Here is a 23,545-nt window from a genome sequence, read left to right on the forward strand (position 1 = left end):
TCTTTATTGTCATGTGCACTTGAAAGACTGCAATGAAAAGTTTGTAATGCCATCTGTCATGCTATTTTAGATATGGGGTACCTAGGCACAGATACTTAAGTGTTGTTACAGAATTGGAATAGCTTAAAAACAGACCAGTACAGTCGATTCTGCTATAACGCGCGTTTCTCCAATGCAAATTGGCTTTAACACGATAGAAGAATTTAGACCATTATTGGTAGAACGCGAACTTTCCTTACCCATATTGACTATAATGTTATTTCAGCCCCATTAACTTAAATGGTGTGGCGATCACACAACTTTCTTATAATGTGGGATCGCATCTGGGCGGAACTATTATGTTATATCAGAACAGACTGTATGGGAATACAGAGTTTAAAAAGTCCAGAATGTGAATAAAAAGTATCTTTAAGGTAGTCAACTCCTAGTCCATTTTCACTGAGTTCATGCCTGCTGGGCTTCAGAACACAGGACCTTGCTGCCCCCAAGGGTTGACCTCTGTTCAGTACTCATCCCACAGTGGGCCTGGGCTTGCTCTGCTCCCACTCCAGGCTCCAGCTGTGACTTGGCCCGCACCTGCTATGCTCCTGCTGCAGGCTCCGGACGCGACTCGTCTCCCGGGCTGGTCTCAGACTCTGCTCTCCATTGTTAAGTTTGGTGGTTGGGGAGGGGGGGAAGAAATACTGCAGCAAGAGGGGACATGTTCCCTAGGGCTTTTTGAACACAGTTGCTGAGGAAAGAAAGGGAGAAGCTGCAGATTTTTTTTTCAATTTGTCAGTCCTTTTTAATAATAAAGGGGTGGTGCTAAAGGGCAGAAGAATTCTGGCAATGATAGGCGAGTCAGTTCAATGATAGCAGTGGGAAAACTCTTAGAAACAATGGGCTATTCAGAATTGAGTTCTAAAGAAGGATCACTGGACCGGAAACGTTAACTCTGCTTTCTCTCCATATGATGCTTCCAGGCCTGCTGGATTTTTCCAACAATTTCTGCTTTTGTTTCTGATTTCCAGCATTCGCAGTTCTTTTGTTTGAATAGTTTCAGGATATTTGATAGCAAGTTTAAAACAGAGATGAGGCCAAACTCAAAGGGTTGTGAATCTGAAGAGTTCACTTCCACACTGCTGTGAATGTTGGGACGCTGAGAAAGGGTTGTGGAGACCGGGTAGGAAAGTGGAGTTTTGAGGGATGAAATCAGCCATGATCGTTTTAAATGGCAGAGCAGACGCGAGGGACTGAATTCCCTACTCCTGCTCAGAGTTCTGCTGTTCTTATGCTTATGGACCTGGAATCCTTCAGGCATTGAATACAAAACGCAAAAGCTGAACTAAAGAACCAGGAAACACCAGTTAGTCACCAGATGGAATACTGTGATCACTGATGGGTCACACCTTAGTGTGACTGTGAAGATTGTCGGGGGGAGATACAGTCAAGATTTACTGGAATGGTGCCAGGAATAAGAGATAAGTAAATTGGAGAAAGATTTTATCATCCTTAGAGCAGAGATTCCATAGACTTGTTTAAAGTAATGAAAGATGTCGTGTAAATAACTTGAAAGTACTTCTAACCAATGAAGGATTGATACTAGGGGTTATTGGCAAAAGCACCAGGAACAGTGTGAGGAAAATCAAATTACACCATTGAGTTGTTCAAATTTGGAGTGTATACATTTTCAATAGCAGCAGAATCCTTTTTGGTTTACCTCAGCTGCGTGTTGTTTCCAGTAAACTACCATGCACATAACTTTCAAGATATACATAACTTACCCAATTTTCATTGAATTTTAATATCATTGAAATTTCAAATTTTAGAAGTGGACAATGTGTTGCTAACATGGCTACTCAGAGTAAGTTGACTAATATTTACAATTTGTGCACTGACATTGTAAAAACTTTCCAATAGCTTAACTTATTTCAATGTAAGTGATCATGGGTGCAATGTCATCTCTGAAAAGACATTCATATGAGAAATTACTTATGCAACTTATAGCCCCATTGTTTGCGTGTCTAAGCCAACAGAAGTAGTGTTTGCAAGGTCGACACTGAACTGGAGACCTTCAGGGAAATCAGTTGATTGCAAGTCAGTGTGAAAAGCCACCACTTCATTCCCCCATTGTATAGTAGCTGCTAACTTTGAACAATTTCTGTCGACGGCAGTACTGATCATGTGATTACATGATAGAAACTGACCTCAGCCAATAAACCTTATTACTTCAGAGACAAAGCAAGTTTGGAGATCAACAGGACAAGAATATCATTTCCTCCAGCTAATAAAGACGGAATCATGTCTAACAGCGATTCAACTTGGGCAACATGTGAAGGGGACGAAATTGCTTTCACCTGAAAATATTTCTTCTCATCTGCCATAATTTTGTCTGGAAATACTGAGACTTCCAATTTCTCTTCTTCTCCAAAGAACAGTGACAGACAACTATCTACCATATTGCAGCAACCTGAGAGGTGAAGAATAACTCATCCTATCATTCCTCTTCCCTCCATAGCAACACATTGTTAACACTATGTAAACAGCCACAAGCAGAAGGACAATCCTGCCATATAAAGTCTGAGGTTCAGTCAGCTGACTTTCTACTCCAATGTCATTAGGGGAAACACTCAGAACAAAAAAAATCAAAGCAAGAGCTTACAACAGAATTAGGCACACAAATGTATCTGTCATAAATCTGCTATGGAGCAGGGATGCCAGATCCAACTAAACTTCCTGTACAGATAGGAAAATTACACAGAGCATTTATCCTACCATGAATAAAAAAAAGTCTTACGATTCATACCAGTACCCACTTCCCACTCCCACGCCATCATTCTTCACACTTATTTTCCCTTTTACTCCACCTACAGCTTCGCACCACAATGCTGCCCTTTTACAATCTCCCCAGTACCCAACCCCTGCACAAAGCAGAGTGCAGAAGCGGCTTAGCAATGCAAATACATTCACACAGGATGGAGCATGAAAAATAAATCTGAAGACCAAAATTCACAGTTCTTGGCCGAAACAAAATCGACTTTAAAAACTTGCCAAAAGTTTAACAGAATTTGATAAAGTAAAAACTCTGGTTCCCATGAAAAGTTCAGTCGCAGGGTTTCCATGGTCTTGCTCTTTTAAGGCCTCGAAAATGCCCTGATTTCCTTTCCCCTTCCTGCCTGTGTGCAACAGTTTATTCTCATGTGGGTCCAGTTCCCATGGAAAATATTAAAGGAAGTTTGACATGTGCAGTCTTTTCATTCCCCTTTTATGCAGGAAATCACTTGCCTCCCTTTTACCACCCAGCTGCATAAAAGTAACGACAAGGAACTCTGGTCAAGCCTCCCTCATCTAATAAGGCAACTGTTCTTGTAGTAGTTGCAAAAGGTCTACTAATGGCAGAGGGAATATGAAATTATTAGGGAAGAGAAGAAAGGAAGATAAACTACAAAAGAAATATAAGACAAACATTATCTTCTTTTCTGTAATTTAATCCTCTCTGTTCTGGCTTCAACACAAAAGTTATACATCCTTCAATTTGTTCTGGTACCCTTTATCATTGTGGTGTGATTTCATAAGAGCACTATCTGAAACTTCCTCCTCGCTTATGAGCAGTGGGAACCCTCTCTTGGCAGTGGGGACCTGCCCTGCTTAGATAGTCAGCCTGACCAAAGAAGGTGGACTTATGTAGAAAACTAGAAAAGAGGAGCAGGAGCAGATCATTTGAGCCTGCTCCAATATTCAATATGACCATGGCTGATCAGTCAACTCAGAACCCCTGCTTTCTACCCATACCATTCAGCCCTAAGAATTATATCTAACTCTTCTTGAAAGCATTTAATATTTTGGACTCAATCGCATTCTATGGCAGAGAATTTCATTGGCTCACCATTTTCTGGGTGAAGAAATTTCTCAGTTCTAAGTGATCTATTCTATATTCTTACATTGGGACTGAGGTGGTGGAAGTGACGCACTTCCAGCACGTGGAGAGATATTTAATGAGGGAACTCAATTCCCCAGCAGGGTTTCAGAGCTTTAGCTGAATTCCTTGGGTGAGGCACTTTTCCATCGAATGGTTAAGTAAAAATTAACAGAATAAAACTATTGGTAGAATACCTTCTGACATTGAACAGCCAGTTATCAAGCAACACAAGAATAAGTCTAGGCATGAATTTTCTAATTTATGAGGATAGTGAGGCAGCGAAAGGTAATAGACAAAGAGTCAGTTAGACTCAAAACGTCAGCTCTTTTCTCTCCTTACAGATGCTGCCAGACCTGCTGAGATTTTCCAGCATTTCTCTTTTGGTTTTAGATTCCAGCATCCGCAGTGATTTGCTTTTATGAAAGGTATAGCGTGTTAGTCGAGTGATTTGTACTTTGTAATGATTTTATTGGGAAATGTGCATAGAAAATATTATTGCAACATTAAAATGGCAAAAAACGTTGTGATAAAGCATGTTTCTAAAAGCCTATAAACGACGAACATCGTATCTCATAGCTAAAAGAAATGGAACCACTCAGTCTGCTGACTTTGTGATGTTGGCGTGCTTAAGGCTGCAATTTGACACTTGACACTCAGAATCGGACATTCCAGTCTGATGACCAGAATATTACAGTTTGTCTGGTCTGGTTATTAAGATCAACCTTAATGAGGTAATTGGATGGAGAAAGGTAGATACTTTTGCTGGCCAACAGCCATCATCCTTCACAAGCCTGAATGGCTGCCGCCAGCTATTAAAACTGTTCAAAATGCTATTCATATCAGCTGATGATACACTTTTAACTATGTTCACACTTCTGGAACTCCTGGATCTACAGCACTTCAACACCCTGCAGCGTTTTGGAGCCCAGAGGATTTGGCTAGTCTAACCGCTTTAAATCTTGAGAGTAATCTGACACACGAACTGCTTTAAATTTCCAGTGCCTTACATCCACAGATCCAGACAGCTGTGTTACTGCCACAATGTACCAGTCAAAAGGAGACGACGAAAGCTGGACTCACCACAAAGCTCACCATTAAGAACTGATTTGTCAGAAAACATATATCAGCACTTGAAGAATTTGTTCAATGTTTACTTTTGGTCACTGCACATATGTAATGTTTCCATCTTACTGCAGATTTACGAGGCAGTGATTTCATATACTTGTCTATTTATATCAATACTTTTTAAAAAATTCATTCACCGGATGTGGGTTCTGCAGACTAGGCCATCATTTGTGCCCGTCACCAATTGCTCTTGTCAGGATGGTGGTGAGTTGCCTTCTTGAACTGCTGCAGTTCATGTGGTGAAGGTACACTGACAGTACTGCTGAAGTGCTGGGGGCAGTAGTTCTCGGACATTGACCCATTCAAAAGTAAAGGATAAATTCAGCATGTGTTTAAAGGACTTTAACTTAATAAAATTGAGAAAGGAGTCTTGGGAAAACAAAATAATCTGAAGATAATGGAAATAAGTGCCAACAGTAAAGCTCTTAATGAAGAAAAGAATGAAAGTAACATTAATGGGTAGGAAATAAGTAGTTAGAAAACAAAACTCAAAAAAGGATAAACTATTGAGGGTGGGTGTGGAGAATGAATAAGTCAGAATGTGAAATGAGTAAAGGCCATAAGTTAATAATGATAAGAAATTGTATTTTACCCAAAATCAAATGAGATTGGAAAGCAGTGAGATCAATGGAGGGAAGTGTTTTTCATAATACATACAGTCTTTTAATCTTATACAATAAATATAGAGCCCAACAAGAGAAGGCAATATTGCAACTGAAGAAACAAACATAACTACATAGACAACATAGTAAGAGGGAATATGAAAATATTAGGGAAGAGAAGAAAGGAAGATAAACTACTAAATTATATTAAGAAGAAATACAAGACAAGGAGTAAAGTATTATAGACATAAGTAATGAAATAAAAATATTAAGGTCGAGATAAGATCATGAAGGGACACACCTGAAAACTCAAAGGTCATGGCAGCGATAAATTATGATAAATAATTTCTTTGCCTCAGTAATTTCCAGGAAGACTAACATAATGGATATCAGATAGCAAGAAAAGATCAAAAGGAGAGATATGGCAGGATTTTCCCACCCTGCCACCCGTAGGGTTAATGGGGAACACAGCCCTGCTGACTATACCGACACCACAGCCACATAACACTCTGAAGAATGTTCCCTGGCTGGAGGTGGAACTTCTGCCCTTCAAGCAGACCAAGTCAAGTCTCAGAGAGCTGCCATGCAATCTGAATGCAGTTCCAACACCAGTCGTCACCAGGACGGAGAACACAAGCACTCCCGGATTCTAATTCGCAGAGTTTATGACCAGAAATTCTCAGTTGGGCAGAGGAGAGTATCCGACGGTTTGGATAGAGATCGGGAGAGAGTATATGTTGGAGGCAGACTCCGGTGGAGGCTACCTGAGGGAGGTACCACCCTTTCCACCCACAGAAGTGACCTGCCAAGCTTACGCCCATTCCCGAACTCATTGCCCCATCCTTAAACTTGAGACTGACTGTGAAGCAGCTCTTATCAAGGACCTCAATTGAGGTGAGGGTGGATGGGCCTCCATAGGCTGGAGGTGGGTGGGAGGCAGCCAGAAGCCGTTTTGCAAACCTGCCAGCAGAAGACTGTAAGATTATAACTACAAAACAATTTAAATCTGAAAAGGAAGGTGGTCATTGTTAAATAATCAAACTTTTTTTACCTTGGAGAGACAAATTGCATTGATGCATATCAGACTAGACATGGAGATTGTATACAGTTTTGTTTCCTTTACTTGAGGAAAGATACAGTTGCATTGGAGGCAGTTCAGAGGATGTTCATTAGATTGATTCTTGAGGTGAAAGGTTGACTTATGAAGAGAGATTCAGGATTAGTGGTGCTGGAAGAGCACAGCAGTTCAGGCAGCATCCGAGGTGCAGTAAAAGTGACGTTTCGGGCAAAAGCTCTTCATCAGGAATACAGGCAGAGAGCCTGAGGGGTGGAGAGAAAACAGTGGAGAAGGTTTGACGGGCTGAATAGCCTACTCTTGCTTCTAGTTCGTACATTCTAAATAGTTTGGGAAGAGATCACAAAACCCAGGAATATGTATTTAAAAATCCATTGCAAATGATAGAAGTACTTGAGGAATGAGGGCAAAAAATATGATTCCTATGTTTATATAGGATTATAGAATATGTCTAAGGAATCAGTTTAGTGTTAGTGATGGGAAAGATAAAGAAATCTTTACTCAAAGATTATAACAGAGAAAGATCTAGGAATTGAAAACATAATGAAGTGGTGAACACAGATGGAAAGGTCATTCTTGACCATCCTTCCTTAATTCCTCGAGCAAGCAAGTGAGTGCATAGACAACAGTAATGTAGATTAGATTCCATACAGTGTGGAAAAAGGCCCTTCGGCCCAACAAGTCCACACCAATCCTCTGAGGAGGATCCACCCTGACCCATTTCCCTCTGACTAATGCACCTAACACTACGGGCAATTTAGCGTGGCCAATTCACCTGACCTGCACATCTTTGGACTGTGGGAGGAAACCGGAGCACCCAGAGGAAACCCACGCAGACACTAGGAGAATGTGCAAACTCCACACAGACAGTTGCCCGAGGCTACACACAATAAATTAAGATTTTCAAAGATTTCATGAAGGTGCTACATGGCAGGATCATGACTAAAGTCAAGCGTCGCAGAACACAAGGACATGTAGGATAGTCTCCAAGCTGGAAACAAAACGTATATCAGTGTGTAGGGGTTAAAGATAGTTACTTTACTGTCAGTTGTTGGAAAGTTATGTTCCATAGGGCATGTTGATGAGACCACTGTTGTTTACCATAAATGTCTTGGACTCAGGAATTAATGTTAATTATGGTTAGCTGCAAATTGATGGGTGCCATTAACGCAGAGGAGAGCTGCATACTCAAAATGCTCAATGACAGCAATGTAGACTTAATATCACACCCCAGAAGGGTAGCTAGAGAAGTTAAATAGAATAAATCTGACATAAATAAACAGCATCAATATGGTCAGCATGAACTTTCAAAATTGTCATTGAAACAATCTGGTTCATTAATGCCCTTTAGGGAAAAAAAATCTGTTGTCCTTATCTCCTATGGCTCCAGACCCACAACAGTATGGTAGTCTCTTAATAAGTCTCAAAAATGGTCAGGAAATGTGGTGAAAGCAGCCCACCTAATGATTTTGCAAAACCCGATTACCATCTACAAGCTGTAAGTCAGAAGTCACTTTCCTGAATGAGTGTTCATTTAACAAGACACCACAAGTTCCACACCAGGTCAAAACGACCCACTTGATCAGCGTCCCATTCAATGCCTTAAATGTTCACTCCATCCACTGCCAACACAGTGACAGCAGTGTGCACCAGTGCTGGAGATGGAAGGCAGTGATCCAAACCAGTGACCTTTGCCACCTTCAAGGCTGTACATAGATATGAACACAATCACCTGCAAGTTCGTCCCTAGACACGCATCATCCTGACTTGGATCAAAGTAGCTGTTCCTTCGCTATCCTTGGGCAGAAATTGGAAATTTCCTCTTACAGAGAGCGATGATTGTACTTACACCACATGAACTGCAGTGTTTCAAGGCCCTGGCACACTATCACCTTCTTGAGGGCAATTACAGGTAGGAAAAAGTTGGATATGCCAATAATTGTAAATGAACAAAATAACTACTTTTAAATGGAAAGAAGGAAAACAAAATTCTATTCTAATGCCTGACTGTATTGATTCATGGCGGATTTTAAGTTTGTGATTTTAGCAGAAACTTGAAATGTAAACTAAACAATTTCAAGCTGATTTGGTTGTTGTTTCCTGACTAATGAATTTAGTAATTCCCAAAGAAGAAACTCTTCCGCTGAACAATAGTACCTCGCACAAAGCAGGACACAATTATTAACAAATTATCAGAATTATGGTTTAATATCTTTCAATTCAAAAGCAATCCCGAGGCCACAGCTGAAACAGGATGGAAACAGAAAAGGTTATGGCAGTGTCCTGCAGGAGAGAAGGGGAATGTTGCGCATGTCTGGCTGGGAGGCCACAATTCCTTTTGGAATTGGAGTAGAAGACCTCCTTCCCCTGGCTGCACAAATTATAGAACTTCCTCAAGGAACTATTATGCGTGAGGAGCTGCTGTAGACTTGTGCTTACAAATGACACGCGAATGGTGAAACAGCACCCTAATTTGCAAAGACGTTGAGGTGCAAGTTTCATGTAGATGGCGAAGAAATCAATTTGCTTTTAACTGCCCACCTGCTCAGTTTTTGCTTGGCAAATGGGGTTAACAAAAATACAACCATAGCTCATGCTAAAGTGCTCTGATTGATGAACCATTTTCTCCTAGTCCAAACTTCTGAAAATAACCAGTTTGAAAAAGTAGTAACTCAGTTCAGCTCATCTCCCATGAGATTGTTCTACTTCATTCTGCTCAGCCAACTCAGCAACATTGAAAATAAAATAGCAGCAAAGTTATTTCCAACAAGCCTGTGACCAGTGGCGTGCCACAAGGATTGGTGCTGGGTCCTCTACTTTTCGTCATTTATATAAATGATTTTGATGTGAGCATAAGAGGTATGGTTTATACGTTTGCAGATGATACCACAATTGGAGGTGCAGTGGACAGTGAAGAAGGTTCCCTCAGATTATAACGGGATCTTGATCAGATGGGCCAATGGGCTGAGAAGTGGCAGATGGAGTTTAATTCAGATAAATGTGAGGTGCTGAATTTTGGGAAAGCAAATCTTAGCAAGACTTATACACTTAATGGTAAGGTCCTGGGGAGTTCTGCTGAACAAAGAGACCTTGGAGTGCAGGTTCATAGCTCCTTGAAAATGGAGTTGCAGGTAGATAGGATAGTGAAGGCAGCGCTTGGCATGCTTTCCTTTATTGGTCAGTGCATTGAATATAGGATTTGGGAGACCATGTTGTGGTTGTAAAGGACATTGGTTAGGCCACTTTTGGAATATTGCGTGCAGTTCTGACCTCCCTCCTATTGGAAAGATGTTGTGAAACCTGAAAGGGTTCAGAAAAGATTGACAAGATTGGTGCCAGGGTTGGAGGATTTGAGCTATAGGGAGAGGTTGAGTAGGCTGGGGCTGTTCTCCCTAGAGCGTCGGAGGCTGAGGGGTGACCTTATAGAAGTTTATAAAATCACGAGGGGCATGGATAGCATAAATAAACAAAGTATTTTCCTTGGGATGGGGAGTCCAGAACTAGAGGGCATAGGTTTAGGGTGAGAGGGGAAAGAGACCTAAGGGGCAACTTTTTCACACAAAGGGTGGTACGTGTATGGAATGAGCTGCCAGAGAAAGTGGTGGAGGTTGGTACAATTGCAACATTTAAGAGGCATTTGGATGGGTATATGAATAGGAAGGGTTTGGAGGGATATGGGCCAGGTGCTGGCAGGTGGCACTAGATTGGGTTCGGATATCTGGTCGGCATGGACGGGTTGGACTGAAGGGTCTGTTTCCATGCTATACATCTCTCTGACTCTACATGTCTCCACCAGCAATGTTGCAGACTTGTCATTCACTTATCATTTATTCAACATGCATAAGGTGTGGCCACTGGCTAAAAGTCATTCTCTCCTTTACCCTGAACCACCTTCACATTTATTCTTTGGCCTTTTGAACACTATTTCAAACAATTTATTAGTAAATTTGAAGTAAAGCAACTGTCACCCATCAAGTGAACTAGAAACAAATTTTCATATCCTCCTAGATTTGGGAATGGGGTCAGAAATCACCAAGACCCTGTTCTGAGAAAGGATCATTGAACCTGAAATGTTAACTTTGCTTTCTCCCCACAGATTCTGCCAGACCTGCTGAGTTTCTCCGATCATTTCTGTTTTTGTGTCACAAAAACTTTGTTTTATTCAGAGCACAGTATAAAAATAGTCCTACGCAATCTTCTCAGAGATACAAAGAGGTTCAGGCAGAGGTCCAAACACAATGTTGGAATCACCATTGACAATACCAGGTTGCATGGATTGGAAGGCGGCCAAACATTGGCCTTGTTTGGGAGCTCAACAACCTTAGGGAAGACTACTGGAAACTTGGGAACATTCTGGCAACTGTTATCTTAAATGGTTTGACAATTTTTAATTTTATTATTACAACTGCTATTTTGTTAAGTTACTGCAGCAATTGATCAAAGGGCTCTGTTCTGCAAAGCTATGCTGCTCAGTACATGGATCAGCATTGCATCAGTGTTCAGAGGCATTTGAAAATTCTTCCACCAATCAGAAAAGTGCTATTATGCACTCAAATGCTTAGGAACTCTAGTGTCATGATCTGAAGTGATTGAAACATATACTTCGATTCGATTCGATATACCTCAACCTGAGCTACAAAACCTTCACAAACCTTGCAAAAACTTCGATTTGAATTTAAATAAAAAGCTTGGTTTGCAATTTCCATCGAGGGTAAAAAAAATCATCTGTTCCTGGAGAGCTTTAATTGTCAGGCCGTCTGGTGTAACTTAGGGTCAGTGTTGGGACACAACTATTCACGTTATACATTAACAAAATGGGCAAAGGAACTGGGGGGCATTGTTGCTAAGTTTGCAGATGACACAAAAATGGCCAGGTTGTGCTAAGGAAGCACAATTCTTGCAGAAGGGCTTGGAGAGGCCAGGAAAATGAGCAAAGTAGTAGCAGATGGAATACAATGTGTGAAGGTGTGAGGTTACGCTGTTTGTTGAGAAAATAAAAGTGTTGACTATTTTCACAATGGAGGAGGGCTTCTGAAATCTGGTGCACAAAGAGACTTACGAGGCCTTGTTCAGGATTCTCTTAAGGTTAACATGCAGGTTGCGTTGGCAGTTAGGAAGGCAAATGCAATGATTGATTTCATTTCAAGAGGGCTAGAATTCAAAAGCAGAGATGTACTGCTGAAGCTATGGAAGGTTTGAGTCAGACTGCATTTGGAATAACGGGGTTTCAGGCCTCATATCTAAGGAAGGGTGTGTTGGCATTGGAGGGAGATTCACAAGAATGACTCCTGCGATGAAAGCTTGTCATATGAGGAGTGGTTGAGGACTGCAAATCTGTACCCAATGGAATTTAAAAGAATGAAGGGGGATCTCATTGAAACTTACAGCTCCCTGAGAGACCTGGCTAGAGTGGATATGGAGAAGATGTTTCCATTATGAGGAGAGATTAGGACTGGAGGACACGGCCTCAGAATGAAGAGCTGACCCTTTAGAACTGAAATGAGGAGGAATTTCTTCAGCCAGAGGGTGGTTAATCTGTGGAACTCATTGCTGTGGAAGACTGTGGAGGTCAGTTATTGAATGTATTTTAGACAGAATTAGATAGGTTCTTGATTGGTAAAGGAATCAAAAGGTTAGAGGGAGAAATCATGAGAATGGAGTTGAGAAACATATCAGCCATGATTGAATGGTGGAGCAGACTCAATGGGCTGAATGGCCTAATTCTGTTTCTATTACCTCATGGCCTTAGAAACAAATGAGCTGGTTTGGCCAGTAGCAATAAGCTCCATTTCAGTTGCAATGGGTTATTTTGGCAGCTAAGACCAGGAAAGATGCCTGGCTGAGTTTCAAAACTGTAAGAATCACTTCTCTTATCAGGAAGTTGTACACAGATTGGCTGAAAGTTTTGCCATTAGTAAAAAAAGGATTATGGAGAGCATTTTACCAAAAATCCTATGAACCTGCACCCCAAGCTCTCTTTATTCAGCAACACTCCCCAGGACCTTACCATTAAGTGCATCTGTCCGGTCTTGATATGCCTTTCCAGAAAGCAGCACCTCACATTTATCTAAATCAAACTCCATCGGCCACTCCTCAGCCCATTGGCCAACCTGATCAAGATCCCATTGTAGTCTGAGGTAACCTTCTTTGCTGTCCACTGCATCTCCAATTTTAGGGGCTGGGGTTTTTTCCCTGGAAAGTCAGAGGCTGAAGGTTGACCTTATAGAGATTAAGAAAATCATAGGGTGAATAGCCAAGGTCTTTTTCCAAGTGTTGGGGAGTCCAAAACTAGAGGGCATCGGATTAAGGTGAGAGGGGAAAGATTTCAAAGGGACCTGAGAGGCAACTTTTTTCAAACAGAGGGTGGTAACGTGTATGGAATGAGCTGGCAGAGGTTTTACAACATTTAAAATGCATTTGGATGGGTATATGAATAGGAAGGGTTTAGAGGGATTATGGGTTAAATGGCAGCAGAGGGGACTAAATCAGTTTAGAATATATGGTCTGTGAGGATCACATGAACCAAAGGGTCATCTTCCATGCTGTATAACCCTATGACAAAAATCAGTAGTGACTGGTACAAAAATTACAAATCATTAGCAAAACCTTTTTGTGAGATTATCAAAAACATGCCCTGTACAGACACAAGTATGTCTTTGAAAATGAAGCAAAGTTATCATATTTCGAAGCACTTTTGTTTTTAACAGTTCTGACTATAGAAGGACACAATATTTTATCAAAATTGCTCCATTTAAAATTAACTGCCCATTTTGAAATTTTAACGATTAACTTGAACAGTGGAAATCTGTATTGGAGAAAGAAGAAAATATACTGCGATTATTCACTAACTGTTGGTAGTATGAACACATCTGAATTCTTTATGTTAGTTACTGATAGTTACTGATAGTACCAATTTATTGAGTATGGAAGATTAATCTATGTAATGACCTACTCTTCATTTTTTTCTGTATGACACATCAACTTATTTTATAATCCAAAATGTTAACATTGCTCATTCGTTAAACATAATTTTTAGGTTGCATTTGTGACATTAATCTAATGTATCTGTACAATGTATACTTGCATTATTTATAATGTCTTAAATATTTAGAAAATAATTTAAATTACTACTCGACCATGGGGAAGATGAGAGGAATTACAACATATAACCTACTCGCTGTGTGCTGAACATTAATTTTAAAAATCACACAACACCAGGTTATAGTCCAACAGGTTTAACTGGAAGCACACTAGCTTTCGGAGCGTCGCTCCTTCATCAGGTGATATCAAAATTGCTCCATTTAAAATTTGATATCACCTGATGAAGGAGCGACACTCCAAAAGCTAGTGTGCTTCCAATTAAACCTGTTGGACTATAACCTGGTGCTGTGTGATTTTTAACTTTGTACACCCCAGTCCAACACCGGCATCTCCAAATCATGGACATTAATTTGTAACTGTGATTCATGTATTTCAATGATACTTCCATGCCTACCCCATCCAATATTCCAAATGCTAACGTAAAGTTATGACACGACATGACATCCAAGTTCATTCATGTAGTTCCTGTAAAGTTAAACATTTTTACATTCCAATCTTTCATGTCAGAATTCTTCTCACTCTGTTTGATAAGTCAACAACACTATTAGTATTAATATTTCAAAAGCATATTTTAGCAGTGAGATTTATCCAATGTCATTCACTAATTATTAGTAAAGCTCACAACTTTAATCATAGAAATGTCACATTCTGTAATACCTACTGTCATCATACAACTCAATTACACGCAGCAGACACTGAAATGTAGGAATATCATTGAGGCAATTTGCCAGAGGCTTTATTGCAACTTACGACTTAAATATTTCAGGATGCACTATCTTCTTTGAATTGCTTTGAAAGAAAAGACAGAAATAACTTAAAGAAATATAGCAAATTACTTTGGTACTTTGAGCTCTTACCTTGCAGGGCATGCCTGTACATTGCAAGAGATGACGCCAGTGGCTGGTCGACTCCGTGGATTGCAGAAAGAGAGGTTTACCTGAGCACGAAGATCACGGTAACATGCTACTTTTGTTGCCATCCGACCTACAATGAACAAAAGCACACTTTTATCCATTTCACCCAAGTGTCAATGCTCTTAATGAGATTTTAAATTATGTGTTTGAAATTTGTTTTAGCAATGTCTCATTGGTGCACAGAATGGTATAATTTAATTAACCTAACGTTATGTCAGAGACAGTCAGCTTCCACTATGGGAGAGGATGGAAGGGTGTATCTGATAGGGCAGCACAGTGACTCAGTGGTTAGCACTACTGCCTCACAGTGCCCGGGACCCGTTGTTCAATTCCAGCCTTGGGCGACTGTCTGTGTGGAGTTTGCACATTCTCCCTGTGTCTGCGTGGGTTTCCTCTGGGTGGTCCTTTTCCTCCCATAGTCCGAAGGTGTTCAGGTTAGGGGAATAGGCCACGTTAAATTGCGCATAGTTTTCAGGGGTGTGAAGGTTTGGTGCATTAGTCAGGGGAAATGTAGAGTAATAGGGTAGGGGAGTGGTTTACTCTTCAGAGGGTCAGTGTGGACTTGTTGGGCCAAATGGCCTGTTTCCACACTGTAGGGATTCTAAGATTCTATGACAGAATGCTGATCAGGCATGTCTGGTTCTGCCAGTGAACTGCTTTTGCTTTTTGAGCGTCTGGCGGAGTGGAGATGTAAAAACTGATGCCATCACTATGGTCCTGAAGAAGAATGATGGTTGAGCAATTGAGGAATCAAACATTAATGCACCTCCTGGTTTCACAAAAATAATTTAAAAATGATTCATTTGTAAAACTGTACTTTTTGTTGTTATGATTTTGTTATGATTACTTTAGGGACCCAGTAATTAATTGTTGGCATATTACTATAAGATACATTTCTTTTAACCAACTTGAACTTCATTGAATATTATGGACAGAAATGTTTAAAAATGCTATTAACATAACAGTATAGTTTGTAAACATTTGTGCTATAAACTCAGTTCTACCTTTTATTCTCCCCACATTCAAGAATTCCCTTATCTGATTTAATCCCTAAAGCTCATTCACTTCGGCACTGCTGCCTCACAGCGCCAGGGACCCGGGTTCAATTCCCGTCTCGGATAACTGTCTGTGTGGAGTTTGCACATTCTCCCCGTGTCTGCGTGGGTTTCCTCCGGGTGCTCCGGTTTCCTCCCACAGCCCAAAGATGTGCAGGTCAGGTGAATTGGCCATTCTAAATTGCCCGTAGTACTAGGTGCATTAGTTAGGGGTAAATGTAGGGAACTGGGTTGGTTGCTCTTCGGACTTGTTGGACCAAATGGCCTGTTTCCACACTGTCCGTAATCTACATCACTGTCGTCAGAATTAACTCAGATTTCTCATCAATGCTCCAGTTATATAAAAGGGTATAGGATTTCTCTGAGACTGTGACTTCTGCACACTGGCTTATAACATTGAAAATACCCTTGGTTATCACTTAGATAGCCACTGTAGTTCCAAACTGCAATAAAGCTGATTATTTCCAGAGGTCCAATTACAATAAGTTTTACTGCCTTTCACTGAGGAGTTCTTCGTGATGCTTCCAGATAAACAAATCTTCCAGTTGTTTTTCTCTTTGATAACCATGCCTTAAACTGAGTATTAGCTCCCAAGCTGCTTCCAAGGCAACAGATTTAGCATTTGCTCTATTCCAGCTACAAGTCTGGTTTTATCTCTTGACTTTCAACATGCTACGAACAACAAGAGACCCAAAGCTAACCCAGTCTCTTTCCAAACATTAACCAATTCTGCCTGTTGTCTATATTCTAATCAAATTCACGGAAATAATTTAAAAAAAAAATCTCACAAAGCTTCACCTATCTCCATGGTAATGTGACACAAATGGCTCTGTTGCCAAGTTGAAAGGCAGATTAGCTACCTTTTAATTCCATAACTTTCCTTTATTCTGCAAAATCACATGAATGCTTTACTGAAATAGTTGGAATCACGTCTCCAGTTCATTAAGCAAGTAAACCCACCTATTATGCTAACTTACCTGTTAACAGCCTAAGTCAACATGGCCTCATCTTTTACAGTGTAACCTCCAAGCATTTTGGAATTGCATATATGAATGGCAGAGTTAACTTTCAAAGTAAATGTTACATCCTAAAACATAGGCATCATGAACTAGATATTCACAACAGCCTACAGTGATTATAATGTTGATTTCTTTTCCAAAATTATTAAAGCAAATGGGAACACAGGGATTCAAGAACAGATATCAGCCAATGCTCATGCATCAAAGACAAAGTATATATGGAAAAGCCAGCTAGTACTTGGAAAGCAACGATGGAGAGGACAGATGACAGGATGACGGGAATAAAGATGAGGGCAGACAGTGCATGCAAGACAATGAGGGGAAAATCCAGATCATGGTAGTAGAAGACAGACTCCATAATAAAAAGAGTTTCTTGGAGGATAGGTACCAAAGTAGGAAATGCAGAATGAATTGTGCTAACACAACAATACAAATGCAAATTGTTGCCGTAAGGAGCCTGAGAAGAGATCATTGGTAGGGAAGATAGGACTTCAGATAAAGGATGTTGTTGGAAGGATAGGTACTTCAAATAAGAATATGATCAAGAAACCTCAGTTGCTCAAAACAGTTGAAATGTCCTCACTAAAAAACATTGACAAAACTTTAGCTTTCATTTTACCATTACTGCACACACTACTGATTCACTCTACCCCTTTATGATGATGGATAAGTTTCTTTTTTTCCTTACTTTCTTCACCAGAGAACATAAATGAGACTTCAGTCCACCAATAACTGGAGATTAGTTTGGAAAAAGAAGTATACAAAACAGAATTGATAGACTACAAAACCTCGATTTCAGAATAACCTGAACAGCTTAAGTTTTGAGACGCAAATCATTGCTTATTCATGTATTTGTGTTATTCAATTATTTTCAATACAAACATTTCACTTAGTGTTGGCAAACCATTTCAGTTTTTTTAACATCAAACAGCATAATTCAGTAAGCCGTTCAATGTCACACAGCGATATTTTAAAAAATCTACAGCAAGGTCATTGAAAAAAAAGAGCTAGTATGAATAATTTGAATCTAATTTAGCAACATAAATAAGCTCCATCCTTGTTCATATCAAATTCAAAAAAAGCTAAATTATATTAAACATCGAGTAACCACAATTCTTTCAAAACTGTTCTTGAAACTTTTCTTATTGTTAAATATTTCATTTATGCTATTGTAAGCTTAAAAATATTTGGTTAAAGTTAAACTAGATCCAACAGATTATCCTTCTTGTCAACTGGAGAACGGCGACACAACAGCAGGCTGACTAAATTCATGCACCACCCACAAATTCATTATTAAGATTCCATAAAGCCTGACTCGTTCTCATTCCCACTTCAAACAGGACAAACCGAATAGATGCTACTTTACTGACAGAACTGAATAAGGGAGGCACAGGCAAGGAGAAAGAGAAATTAGTAAATACATACAGACTTGCAGCATTTCATCACAAACTTCTACATTGTTGAACTGAAACAAAAAGCATCAAACCTCTCACTCAAGTAAAAGCATTAATCAGGAAAACAGATGTATAAAATGTTTCGTATCCATTTGGTAATATGCTGTGCCCAGCATGTTAATTGATGAAATTATATTTGACATTTTCGATGAATGTACCCATTGTGAAATTAACATAGCCAGTATGTTTGTTCACTTTATAAAACATTCAAAATGAATTGGACATTTTTTAATGAAGGACATCATTCACACATAAAAATACTGAGAAGACTGATCTTTTGCAAGGGTAGACAGGAAAGTCACAAATCATTCTTACTATAGCATTACCAGTGAATCAATTAATGAACATGTTTCAATTTTATTTGCCATATTCTGCCATTTTGTATGGAATAGACATTTTTCACAAAGATTGTGCTTGTTTAAAAGAGTAGATTGCAATGAAACATGACAGGATCTATATTCTTTCCTCTTCCCTTCCAACTGTGAGATGAATAATAGCTGTAAATGTTGGAATCAGAGAATCAAACAGTTTCAGGTGAGGGTGGTGGGGGAGAGATGATGGGGTCAGGGTACAGTGACAGAAAACATGACAAGTGTGGTGAAAATAGGATATCAGAAATTAAGGTCTTGAACACAGGACACATTTGCAGATGTACTGGCCAAAATATTTACTGTGGCAGGGTATTAGCAACGTTTTTCACTGGTTCGACCTTCCCTTAGGAGCTTAAGTTTTTAAATCTTTTATTTACCAAAAGGACAGACTGAAAATACTGCAGTGGGGGTAAACTGGGTATTTTGGAACTGAGTCAATGGGAGAGGCAATTGTACATCTCTTTGCCAATGAGACTGAATGATAGTGAAATGAGCAGCCCAAGAATCAGAACCCTGTGTATCACCGGTAATCAGAAATCTGTCAACCTCTATCTTAAATATAGTTAAAGACTAGGCTTTCTTAGCCCTCTGTGTGGTTGACAACTCCCAAAGGTTCACAACCCTCTGAGTGCAAGGTTTTATTCTCTTCTGGGACCTAAGTGACCTCCCCATTATTTTCAAATTTGACCCCTTGTTCTAGATTCTCCAAACAGGAGAAACATCTTACCTGCATCTACGCCATCTATCCCTTTAAGTGTTTTGTGGGTTTCCATGATATCACCTCTCATTTTTCAAAACTCTAGAGAATACAGATCCAATTTTCCCAATCTCTCTCCATTAGACAATCCCACCATTCGGGAAATAAGGCCAGTGAACCTCTGTTCCACTCTTTCTTCGGCAATATCTTTCCCTGAGATAAGGAGACCAAAGCTGTACACAGTATTCTAGGTGCAGTCTAACCAAGCTCCTGTACACGTGAAACAAGTCTTTGCTACTCCTGTTCTCAAATCCTCTTGCAATAAAGACTGACATTCCAACAGTCTTCCTAATAATTTGTTGCATCTACCTGTTGGCTTTCAATTGACGAGGACCCCTAGGCCCCTTTGTATATCTACACTGTCCAACCTCTTGTCATTTGACAAATAATCTGCATTTCCTCCAGCAAAGTGTATTACCTCACATTTTTCTACATTATGTTCCACTTGACACATCCTCACCTATTCAGTAAGCCTGCCCAAATCTTCTTCACAGCACGCATCCTGCATGGCTTTGTAACATCTGCAAATTTGGAAAATATTACATTTTGGCCCCCAACTCCAAATCATTGACAAATGTTGTGAACAGCTAAAGTCTTAGTATTGAATCCTTGTGGTACCCCACTAGTCACAGTATGCCAACCTGAGAATGTCCATTTATTTCTACTTTCTGTTCTCTTGCTCGTCAAACATTAATTGAAGCCACTTCATTACCTCCTATCATGTGAGCTTCATTTTTTCTAACCAATCTCCTACAGGGAATTTGATTAGAAGCTTTCTTGATGTACAGGTATTCTGGCAATCAATGAAAATTAGAGAGACTATTGCTGGTGACATAAAGCTAATAGGTCTGTTGTTCTCTGTTTTCTCTCTCACTCTTCTTGGGCAGTGGAGTAACATTTGCTACTTTTCAATCCGTGGGAAGTTTCCAAAATCTATAGAATTTTGGAAGATAATTACCAATGCATTGGCAATCTCTTAACAACCTCCTTTAAAACTCTGGCGTGTAGATTATCAAATCATGGGCATTTATCAATGTTCAGCCCCATGAATTTCCCCAGAACAATCGTCTTAGTAATAGCATTTTCCTTCAATTTCTCACACTCACTTGCAACTTGGGCCTCAGATTTTGGGAGATATTTGTATCTTCCACAGTGAAAACTGGCACCAAATAGTCATTTAGCCCCTCCGCTATTTCTCTATTATCAATTAAGCATTCCCATCCCTCTACCTGTAACGGACCACATTTCATTTTAACTATGCATATCCTTTTTACACACCTACAGAAGCTTTCACAGTCTACTTTTATGCTTTTGCTAGATTGTATTCTCATTCTATTCTTTCCCTTATCAGTTTCTTGGTCTTCCCTTGCTGTATTCTAAAATATTCCCAATCTTCAGATTTACTGCTATTTCTGCCAACGTTATAGCCCTTCTCTTTTAATCTTTTACAATTTTGAACTTCCAGCCATGGTTGACTGACTTTTTTGGAGTTTTGTCACCTTAAAAATTTGTGTTGTTGCTGCATGTCATAAAATGGAACTTGAAAGAACTATCCATTGCCATTATACAGCTATACCTTTTAATGCATTTTCCCAATCCACCTCAGCCAATTTAGATTAGATTACATTACAGTGTGGAAACAGGCCCTTCGGCCCAACAAGTCCACACCACCCTGCCGAAGCGCAACCCACCCATACTCCTACATCTACCCCTTACCTAACACTACGAGCAATTTAGCATGGCCAATTCACCTGACCTGCACATCTTTGGACTGTGGGAGGAAACCGGAGCACCCGGAGGAAACCCACGCAGACACGGGGAGAATGTGCAAACTCCACACAGTCAGTCACCTGAGGCGGGAATTGAACCCGGGTCTCTGGCGCTGTGAGGCAGCAGTGCTAACCACTGTGCCACCGTGCCACCCACAAATTTGTGCTTTCGGCTGTCATAATTTCTCTTATTCAAATACAATACCCTCGCCTCAGACTGAAAATAGGAAGTTTATAATGTTGCCAAGTAAGGAGCCAGATGATATGGAGTATTTTTAAAAGAATCTGTAAAAGGTGACCAAAAAAACTGATCAAAGAAGAAAAAGTAGAATGAGAGAAAATTGGCACCAGATTGTAAGAGCTACTACAAGTATGTAAAATAAGGAATTAGAGAATGTTTCACCTAAAGGCTAAGGCAGAAGAAATTAGAATGAATATTGCTTAAAAAAAAGATACATTTTATCAAAGCTCTTCATATTGCACTCATCAGGACAATTCACAAGAATACCACTTCAAGGAGAGAACCAACATATGTCGATCCCTTAGAGGAGAGGGCTGATTGGTTTGCAAATGGACTGTGGTAGAGGTGTTGCTATGTTTCTCCAGTAAAGTACAGTAAACTTTAATAGATGTGGGTACACATATTATTTATGTAGTTATGCACGTAATTACTGAATCTATTATTAGTGTCAATTGTTTATGAAAGTCATACTGTCAGGTGTAAATTGTGAGGAAGTTCTGTGGTGAAAGTTTGTCTGGTGATAGTGGAAGATAAAGTTACAAAGAAAGGATTTTGATTGAAGATATTACTGGTCAACAAGGACAGTTTTAACTAAGGCACACACATACAATACACATACAAGATATATGTCAGCAACTGTCCCGAGGTGGAGATTCAACTCAAACTCACCTTTAGCAGCTGGTCCAGGCCAATTCAAGCTGCTTGGTTTCCTTTCACTTTGCTAGAGATACAGAAATCATTCCCATTGTTGGAATATCCATGGAGACAACTCCTGCTCAGAGCTAGATATGACTGCATGGGGTAAACTAATTAGATAATCCGATTAAAATCCTTATATCTGATGGGCCAAGGTCAGGAAAGGTATAAACAAAGACATCAAACAGGCAATTTATACCAGCCAGGGAACAGGATGTTTCTACAGATGAAGTATAGTTTGCTCAGCTACTACAAAGGCAGACTGTTCCCTGGGTTACCAACTTGTATCTTTGGTTATGAATGTCTCTGTCATTTCTTCATATCCCATGATTGAAAATGTGGGGGCAATGTTAAGCAAATTTGCAGATGACATCAATACTGGTAGAGTTGTTAATAGAGAAGAAGATGATTGTAAGTTACAGGAAGATATAGATGGGTTGGTGAGATGGGCAGACAGTGGCAGATGGTACTCAACCCTGAAAAGTGCAAGGTATTACACTTTGGATGAAGAAGCAAATTGAGGAATGGGAGGACACTGGCCATATTAAAGGAACAGAGGGATCTTAGGGTCATTATTCACAGGTCCTTCATGTTAGCAGAACACTTGAATAGGATAGTTAAGAAGGCATATGGGACACTTTTATCAGTCGCGGTATAGAGTATAAGAGCAAGGAGATAATTGGAATTGTACTGGACTCCCCGATCCCAGGGAAAAGACTATGCCTATTTACCCTATCCATGCCCCTCATAATTTTGTAAACCTCTATAAGGTCACCCCTCAGCCTCCGATGCTCCAGGGAAAGCAGCCCCAGCCTATTCAACCTCTCCCTATAATTCAAATCCTCCAACCCTGGCAACATCCTTGTAAATCTTTTCTGAACCCTTTCAAGTTTCACAACATCTTTCCGATAGGAAGGAGACCAGAATTGCACGCAATATTTCAACAGTGGCCTAACCAATATCCTGTACAGCCACTACATGACCTCCCAATTCCTGTACTCAATACTCTGACCAATAAAAGAAAGCATACCAATCGCCTTCTTCAATATCCTATCTACCTGCGACTCCACTTTCAAGGAGCTATGAACCTGCACTCCAAATCTCTTTGTTCAGCAACACTCCCTAGGACCTTACCATTAAGTGTATAAGTCCTGCTAAGATTTGCTTTCCCAAAATGCAGCACCTTGCACTTATCTGAATTAAACTCCATCTGCCACTTCTTAGCCCATTGGCCCATCTGGTCCAGATCCTGTTGGAATCTGAGGTAACCCTCTTCGCTGTCCACTACACCTCCAATTTTGGTGTCATCTGCAAACTTACTAACTGTACCTCTTATGCTCGCATCCAAATCATTTATGTAAATGACAAACCTGGAAAAACCTGAGTTGCCTGTTTCTTATTCAGTCAGGATTAGAAGATTCCAGAAGAAATGGACAGCATTTATCAGGTTGGTGCAAGCTTTGCAGGC

General features: G+C 40.0%; 1 protein-coding gene across 1 annotated transcript in view; it reads right to left on the reverse strand.

Annotated features, from left to right (window-relative positions):
* Positions 1-23,545, reverse strand: part of adamts16 (ADAM metallopeptidase with thrombospondin type 1 motif, 16) — a 249,585-nt gene that overhangs the window by 32,708 nt on the left and 193,332 nt on the right. The window contains exon 18 of the mRNA XM_087986819.1: positions 14,659-14,785. Within this exon, the coding sequence (XP_087842945.1) occupies positions 14,659-14,785 (127 nt within the window). The remainder of the gene's footprint in view (positions 1-14,658; positions 14,786-23,545) is intronic.

The sequence above is a fragment of the Chiloscyllium plagiosum genome, unplaced genomic scaffold (genome assembly GCF_037043375.1).
Source record: "Chiloscyllium plagiosum isolate Xiang-an unplaced genomic scaffold, Cpla_swu_hap1 HiC_scaffold_5, whole genome shotgun sequence".
NCBI lineage: Eukaryota > Metazoa > Chordata > Chondrichthyes > Orectolobiformes > Hemiscylliidae > Chiloscyllium > Chiloscyllium plagiosum.